Raw genomic sequence first — 9,276 nt, 5'->3', positions numbered from 1 at the left:
CAAAAGGTGGGATTTTTCTAGGTTCACTAACAGATGTGGTTTTATCTTCTAGGAAAACAATGAACAGGAGGAAACCTGGAAGCTTTTTGCTGCTCTGTTGAATATGGGATTATAAAAAAAAAAAAAAAAAAAAAAAAAAAACCCAAAAGTTGCACCTGGAGCATCTCTGTCCCTCTTTCAAATGGGTGACTTCTGAACCTGGAACTTTTCATTACATGAAGCAGCAACTTCTTCTTTCACTGTGCATCCTGGAGGGGAAAATGAATTTCACAAATTGCACCACTGAAGCCAATGTGGCTACGAAGCCAAAAACAGTAACTGAAAAGATGCTCATTACCCTGACCTTGGCCACAATCACAACCTTGACTATGCTGCTGAATTCTGCTGTAATTGCGGCAATCTCTACAACCAAGAAGCTCCACCAGCCGGCAAATTATTTAATATGTTCACTAGCTGTGACAGATCTCCTTGTTGCTGTTCTCGTCATGCCCTTGAGCATCACTTACATAATGATAGATAAATGGACTTTGGGATACTTCATCTGTGAGATCTGGCTTAGCGTCGACATGACCTGTTGCACGTGTTCAATCCTTCATCTGTGTGTCATTGCTCTGGACAGGTACTGGGCAATCACAGACGCTATCGAATACGCCAGGAAAAGAACAGCAAAAAGGGCTGGGCTGATGATAGTCACTGTGTGGACTATCTCCATTTTCATATCAATGCCCCCTTTGTTTTGGAGAAATCACCACAGCGTCAATATTCCCAGTGAGTGTCGCATTCAGCACGATCACGTCATCTACACTATTTATTCCACATTTGGGGCATTTTACATCCCCTTGACTTTGATCCTGATCCTGTACTACAGAATTTACCACGCTGCAAAGAGCCTTTACCAAAAGCGGGGTTCCAGCCGCCACCTCAGCAACAGGAGCACTGACAGCCAAAACTCCTTCGCCAGTTGCAAACTCACACAGACATTCTGCGTCTCGGACTTCTCCACATCCGACCCAACCACAGAGTTTGATAAAATCAACGCGTCCGTGAGGATCCCTCCTTTTGAGAATGACCTGGACCTGGCCGGCGACCGGCAGCAGATCTCCACGACGCGGGAACGAAAGGCTGCTCGCATTCTGGGGCTGATTTTAGGTGCTTTCATTTTGTCCTGGTTGCCCTTTTTCATCAAGGAGTTGCTTGTGGGCCTCCACGTTTGCACTGTCTCTCCAGAAGTAGCAGACTTCTTGACCTGGCTTGGATATGTCAACTCCCTTATCAACCCTTTGCTGTACACTAGCTTTAACGAAGATTTCAAGCTGGCCTTTAGAAAGCTCATCAGGTGTCGAGAACATACTTAGAAGTAGCGGGAGATGATGACGACGTGACTCCTGGCCTTAAGAACGAGCAAAATAATTTGACTCTGTCACCATTTCCCTTGATAAAGGGGATTTTTGTGTTTGCCTACTTGCTTGACTTATCTTTAGCCTGTAATTCATTCTGCCGTTTTTTACCTCTAGTGTTATTCATGGTAAAGAGTTTGAAATAAATTTATTCTACAAAGGAACAGATTTTTAGCAATGAAACAACAAAAAGAAGAAACTATTAGATACTCATGTTTAAGACATTTTGTGTAATCAATGATTCAAGAAGCATACAACAATATTCACTTTTATACTTTTTTCATTTAAGAATCAAATGTCTAAATTATCATGCATTGTAGTAATAGAAAGGCTTATAAACTGAACCCCATAAATACGTATGCAAAAATTAATAAACACTTCATGGTCATGACAGCTAAACAGCAAATCTTTACTGCAGCATTCTGAGAAAACTGTAACAGCCATTTAGAAGGAAGATAACCACCATTTCCAGCTAGGGCTAAGGCTGAATAAACCATTCCTTTCTTCAGGAATACACTCGCAAAACAGAAAGCAAAGTTCAGTTCATTCCATCTAAAAATGGATCCCATTTTGTACTCCAAAATAGTTATGTAAGTAGCTCTTTTTGTCTAAGATTTCAGATTTATGTTCAAAGTATTGGGCAGACACCTGTGCAGTTTGTTTGGCAACTGGGAGGATGCAGCTAGCAAGTGTCACACTTGTAAGACCAGCTGCATGTCTGACTGGTGACATTTTTAATACCACTAAACATATTTGTTCAGGGCTCAGACCTTGTGCCTTGGTCAGTTCTGGGGTAGCATTATTCACTTGTGCCACACTTCACCTGGACCTTGCAGCACACAACCACATGGATCAACTGATCTTACCCCGCAGACTTAAACAACTGGATACCTTTTCAGCAGGTCAGCAATATACGGAAATTCAGAAACATCATCTAAAGCTGAATTATCTTCTGTTTGAACAGCAGCAAAAAAAAAAAAATTAGGGAAAATTATTTTTTTAAATAGCAGTCTGCAAGTCTGCCTTATTGTCATCTTACAATTCACAATGACATTCTTGACAACTTAACCTATGATGGGGTCCTCTAACAGGATTTCTTGTTCTAGGAGTCCTTCACGGAGTTACTTCCCTTGTCTTGAGAGACAGGCAGAGAGTCCTTCATATCCTGTCTTCTGTGCCTATGAAAGTTAAAATGTCCTCGTTCAGGTATTGTGGAAATCAGACTGGGAAGGGGCAAAATCAAAGCTGAGAATCTGGTATTGTCCATTAGCAACTCCTAAGCACTGTTTAAATATTGATTACTTACCTTCCACCATAATTTTCTTCCCTGTCCATTTTTCTGGACAAATTCTTTTTGAATTATACTGACATACCGTATAGAAAATACCACATACATCAACCTGACATGCAATAACAGTGAACTATAGCATGGCAGCTCCAAATCCATCAAAACAAATATTAGAGGTAGCAAAAGTGTTGTAACAGCACTGGAAGCCATCTCTGAAAAATGTTTTCAAAATTTACAAGATGACAATCATTTTTCTTATCAAGAGTCAAGGAAGTGTAAGTATCATATGAGTAATAAACTCCAGATGGAGCTGAGAAATGACATCCTTATTTCAGAGAGAAAGCGTTCAGCTGGAAAGATACAGTGCCGCAAGTTGAGTGTAAATCAAGTTTGAAGGTGACAAAAGTGTGACCTACTGCTTACCCACATGCAGTGGGATTCTGCTTTAAGGACTCCAAGTTTTCCATGCCTGAGTTAAGGAGGTTTACCTCCAGCTGCCCTTCTGAAGCTAACATTAATATCTAAAAAGAGGGAAAAAATAATCTCAGCCACTGAAAATGCCTTCTAGTGAGGAAGCCCAGAGATCCGTTATGGTTTTTCCTTTTTGCAGCTTGTTAGAGGCAGAAACTGTTGGTTAAAGCTGGGGAAGAGTGGCCTGACTCTGCCTATCTATAAAACTTCCAAAGCGGTTCCCCAGAGTACATATGCTATCAGGAAAAAAAAGAGCTGGTAATTAAAATAAAAAGTAGAATTTGTAAGAACAGCTGCAGAACAGTTTTATTTTTCCTTTCAGCAAGCTCAATAGACTTTATTAATAAAGAACAAGGATTGCACGTAATTTCCCCAAACAAGGCGACTACTGCAGGGAAGACAGGACACACAGGCAGTTGCTGCTAGAAGAGAGTAGGATTTGGTGTCCCACGAGCAGTTTGCTGCTCTGCTACAAAAGCGCCCAGCTACAGTAATGATCAGAAAGGGAAAGGTAAATGTCCGCGACTGCCCCAGCAGACAGTTTGAGTCACCCCGAGGCACTTGGCTAAGATGAGGCAGAAGCTGTGCCCCAGCCAGCTTCGTTGGGGCTGTCTCTGGGGCTCGGGTTCAGCCGCGGGGTGGGCTGCACAGGGGTCTTCGCTAGGAGAAGGGAAGAGGTGGGAGCGACAATGCTGGTGAAAGGAGTTTCAGAGGGGAAAAACCAACAAAATGAGATAGGGCGCCAGCTCTGACTGCTGCTCCTAAGGGCACAACGGCACACAGAATAATTAGGTTGGAAGGGATCTCTGGAGGCCAACTAGTCCAACCCCCACTAACAACAACCTTCAAAGTGGGACAACCCCACAGTGTGCAGTCACGTTTCTCATGCAAAAGTAACGGCTCAGTTAACTCTGTTGCCTATACTGATGCTCATTTAAAGCCAGAAGTATGGCTGAAGGACCAGAAATGATGAACGTGACCTCCACAGCAGCTGTTGTAGGTAGGTAGAAATATTTCAGACAGGTATGATAGCTGTAAAATACAGGAGCTGCATTATCTTCATTTCTACTAATGTCTTTCTTTTAGTATCTGATCTCCACTATTACCACTCAAACTACCAATCAAGTTGAAGACTGTATTCAATTTTAATATTTAGAGGTAATTAACAGGAAAAAACAGATGGAGGGCTAATTTTTGTGCTTCCCTGTTAAATAAAGACTCACCATTCACTGCCAGCTGACTACTGCTTTTCTAATTAAGTCATTAGCTAAACACAGAGCTATGTTTTCCAACAAATGTTACTAGACTGATGAAGACATCCTGTATATTTTCCCCATGCTTAGACTCAAAGCCTGGAACAATTTAAAAGGATTGTTTACTTAAAACAATTTGACTTGATCAGAAATTACCTGTCATCTCATGGAAATAGAAACTTTTGCTAGTCTGGCACCATTGTTTGGCAACTTCATTTTTTTTTTTCTGTGTTAAGTAATTTTTTTACAAAGGGCTTGGAGACATTTCCTAAACTTTGACCTCTTGTCCATGGCAACTCCCCATTCATACCTGTCCTGGATCAGGCCCAGCCACACCACACTCTGCAATGCAATCTCTTCCCAGCAAGCTCTTGATGTATCCAAGACCTTCAGCCTACATCCATCTTCCTTAGCCTCTCTAAAACATCATTCCTCCTCAAAGTCTTATTTTCCCTAATGCTCCCTTTGCATAGTTGTCTTCCTACCTTTCTTCCTATATTTCTTGAAAGGTTTTTCTTCCCCTCTCCTCCCCTCTCTACAGCAGGGTTCATACAGACCTGCCTATTCAGCCCCTCTCGTCACTTCTATGTATTTTCTCGGAGTGCTATTTCCTCCTGTCTTTACACCACCAATTCACCATCCTGCCTTTGGGTTTCTGACTCTAATTCCTAAATTTATCATGGACCTGCTGGAGCAAGCTCCCACTCTCTCCCCCTGTCCCAGTGCTGTTATCAGGATTCCCATGACTGCAGGTGTTCAAGTCTGTCAGGTTTTACTCTGTCTTACATGTGTCCAGGCCACATCCAGAAGTTTTTCATTCTGTGTAAGCAGCCAGTGCTTTGGAGTGAGTTCATACATCCCTAGCCCTGAAGACTGCACCCATCAACCTGTTGGCCTCCCCAAAAGACATACTCTTCAAATGCTGTTTTACCTGCTATTTTTATGTTGTCACCCTCTTTCTGTACCCTATCTTTGCTGTTCCCTTTCCACCACATTAAAATTGACCCTCATATTATCATTTTAAGGACCTGTGTCTTCACTTTTAGGGACCCGTACATGCACGGGTAACTCAGGTTGCACTCAGCTCCTGCTCTTCTGCCCGTGCCAACCTCAGCTCTCTTCTCTACAAGCTTTGTCTTCACCACCTCCATGCAGTGCAACATCTCTCCTGTTCCTTGCAGCTGATGTTTTTTTCATTCTCAAATCCACTTCTGACACGACTCCTGAAAGAAAAACAGTCAATGTGTGCAGTGGAGGAATTATTGTGCATGTATTGTCTGTCCTTTTTCTCTGTCTTTCCCACATAGATCACATCATCTCCCAAGGTGAGCTATCTCTCTCTAGTGCATAGCACATCCTAGACACAGCAAAAACACGTTAAGAGCTGCGTATGTCCTGAGCCAGTTAGACTTGGTTCATCCACATCCCATTAAAGCTGGGGGTTCCCTACACAGTAACATACCAAGCTGTTTGCAGCATGTGGGATTAATTTTGTTGATCTTCCTGAATGGAGATAGATGATGGGATTGAACTTTCCAAAAGGGTTTAAAACAAAGTCCCTGTTTCACCAAGTTTACGTAGAAGGCTGCCACTATTCAGACTTCACTGCCATGTACCTGAGCTGTCCGGTTTTCCATAGTCATCACTTCTTATTTCTCTGTACTGCCAGCAGACTCTGTCCTTTGCATGTACCAGGAGGGAACAAACAGAAACAACCAACAACAACAAAAGTGGCTTTATTTGGGGCAAGATATTAAAAAAATAAGGGAATCTTTTCTAAGGACTCTATTTCCACTCCTCTGTTTTGAACCCCAGTTATCAAAAAGTAAAGAGTATTGCAGTGTTGAGGAGAAATACAGGTTTCCAGCACAAGTGCAGAGATTGTCCTTGTGCCCACGTATTGTTTAACCGTTGCAAATATCAATAACAGACAGGCTGGTTTACGTTCATCTTTTACACACCCAAATGATTTGTATGAAGAATTATCTTAAATGGCTTTATTGTTTAAGTGGACACAGTAAATATTGTGATATCTTTTATTGGTCTAGCCAATATATTACAAGTTGTATTTCATAAAAGTCCCATACAGCACATACTCCCTTTGTAATTGCTATCTGTTTTTCTCTTGAGGCCAAAAAGAATAAAATTTTTAAAAATTATCTGAGTTTGGATAAATGCCAGGTTCATCAGCTGTAAAATTATTCTTTAACATTCTCTGGTTTATGCTATGTACATAATATTGCCAACATTGCTCCCTTCCCCCCGCCAAGAGATTTTTACTTTGTCATGAATCCCATGCAAGTGATCACACATAAATGATATTATATGATGAAATTACTTCTTCCCACTCAGTCTAAACTAACCATTTGCTACATTCAAATGAATGTAAACTGGAAATGATCTCCTGCCATGCCTATCAGCCCTGGAGAACAATTTACAAAATTTCTCACAGTTGAATGTGTCCCCACCCAAGTATACAATAACTCCACTGCCAATCACTGCTCGGTAAGTGTGACTGGGAAGAATTCTGCTAATTTCTGTGAGCACTGAATCAGCCCTTAAAGGTAAACTTTTAGTGTTTTAGTGGTTTACTGTAAGCAGAAGATGTAACCATGAGCAAGCTGTGGGAAAAAACATATACTAGCAAATGGTATGAACCTCTGCTCAAAGACCTAAGGAAGAATTATTCGTTTCAAATTTTTTCCTTCTTCATCACTTTTCTTTCCTCCTCATCTCATTATTTCCTGGTCCGTGGCTCCTGTTCTCTAATTTTTTCCGCCATTTCTTATCTCTCCTTCCTTTTCTTTGCAGCCTTCCTCTGCACTACAGTGGCATCTAGTAAATTGTAGCAAGAAGCAAGGCTACCTTGTGCTATGTTGATACGCACCACCTAAGCATCACTCTGCTCTTGATTTTAGGAAATCAGGTTGCAGGCTCTGTTCCATGACACTGCTCTGCACAGCCTCTGCTACTGTTTTATTGCAGTTTTACAACAAATCAGATTTCTAATATCCGTCAAGATTCTTCCAAATGAAAGATGCGGCGTAATACACCACCCATGTGTCATGATTTTTTAAGATCTCTTTTTAATAATTCCCTCTCTTCTCCTCTCCCGTGCAGCTTCTATGAGTAGAAGCTAAAGCCATAGCTAGTATGGTTCCCAGATGCAATAAGCGGTGTTGGAAATGACCCCCCCGCACCACTCCACTCCTCCCACCTCACCCCCATATTTCACCCTCTTCCAGTTGCTTGCACTGCATTCTTAAAATACATTAGCATATAGATCAGCTCTCTGAAGTTTTCGTGGATTAATTTCCTGCATGAAAAATTCTCACCCTCATTTCTATCTGGTGCAAGATCCCATGTCATTGGGGTACTCAAATCTTCTAAACCACTGTGTCTCCAATACTCGTTTCATACGCCACATGACTGCAAATGGACACATTTCTATGAGGTGAGGCAGAAAGCACTATCTCCTTTCAACTACGCTTTATAAAAGATGCACGTTTGTCGATTAAGAAACAAAATGTAACTTCTGGGAAGAGGGAGGACAGAATTCCTATTCCTTTGTAAAGTGTTGTTTTGCACATAATTTGAAATGACTCAGCTTCTGGCTATTAATTTTAAAGAAGCACTAAGAAGAAAAACACAAAATCACACGTGCATGCCTGAACTACCTGCAATGAGCAGAGTGACCTTCCGGTGGATTTTACAATAAAAAATTGTTTCTCTCCGAAGCTTTCTACAACAACCTTTTCAGGGGAATAGAAAGTTCCACACAAATGGCTTCCACTTCTGTGATGCCACTAGAAATAATATCTCAGTCCTTTATAGGAGGAACAGCCTGACAAGCTGCTGAAGTGCTGGGATAAGCCTCAACAAGCTTATTTCTCCAATAAATAAAAAAAAAATCAGGCTAACACCTCCATCTTGAGAGTTTTTAAATTGGAGAAGTTGACCACTAAAATCAAGCCTATCAGCTAGAGCTTTATTTTTATCCATATGTATTTCAGTGCAATTCCTCATTCTTACATTGCTAAGTCTGAATATGAGAAATAAAAAGAACCACTTTTTAAATTTAGAGTAACACTACCTCTTATTTTTGCAATTTCAGGAGAACATTTTTGTATTATGACCAGACAGTCATTCTGAAGCAGGCAGAAAGACAAAATTAATCCAATTAGGTCACAGAAGTTAATCTAGGATTGCAAAATTAAGCGTGGTTGTCTTGGTCCGATGCTTGCATATACACACAAGTCACAGATCATAATCCTTTAATTTTTCACTACAGCAGTTTCACTCCTTGCTAAAGAGCAGGTTATCCATGGTTTTAATTAAGATTGGTAGGAGGCCGTACCCCTTCCTACCACGCACGCAGAGCCCACGGGCGGGAAGGGGGTTGAGACCCGGGGCTTCGTGGCTGGCGGAGGCTGCATCTTGCTTTCCTCTGCGTGCTGGGGACACGGTGTCACCGCCATCACCTGCCTTCCTCAGAGCCCAGCCTGCCCCCAGCCAAAATGCCGCTTCCACCTTCGCCCAGGGGACCCGGGGCACCTCTGACCAAAATAAAAGCGGAGGGGTGCGAAGGATAGGACCACCGTCTCCCCTGGGCTGTGCACGAAGCAAGGGGCTGGAGTTGTGTCCCCCAACCCCGTTGCACCAGTGGGTGGGTGACAGAGCAGGACAGGCGTCTGGACAGGCGACAGACAGCAAACCAGCCCCCGGCATCGCCGTCGCGGCACGGCCCGGCACACCAAACCTGCTCCGCGCCAGCGGCTCCGTTCAGACCTGCAGCAGAAACCCCCGGGAGAGCAGACCTGCCTGGACTGAGCACATGCTACTAAATCCCTGCTACTTTAACACAGCC

At 42.4% G+C, this 9,276-nt stretch overlaps 1 protein-coding gene across 1 annotated transcript; it reads left to right on the top strand.

Moving 5' to 3' along the window:
- Positions 1-245: 245 nt before the first annotated feature.
- On the top strand, positions 246-2,204 carry HTR1E (5-hydroxytryptamine receptor 1E). Its single transcript, XM_052781567.1, has one exon. It carries the CDS (start codon positions 261-263, stop codon positions 1,353-1,355), a length of 1,095 nt encoding a protein of 364 aa, XP_052637527.1. The 5' UTR covers positions 246-260; the 3' UTR covers positions 1,356-2,204.
- Positions 2,205-9,276: the final 7,072 nt, after the last annotated feature.

Source organism: Harpia harpyja, chromosome 3 (genome assembly GCF_026419915.1).
Source record: "Harpia harpyja isolate bHarHar1 chromosome 3, bHarHar1 primary haplotype, whole genome shotgun sequence".
Lineage (NCBI taxonomy): Eukaryota > Metazoa > Chordata > Aves > Accipitriformes > Accipitridae > Harpia > Harpia harpyja.
Note: the sequence above shows the minus strand (reverse complement) of the source record. Positions and strands in the feature narration are given on the sequence as shown.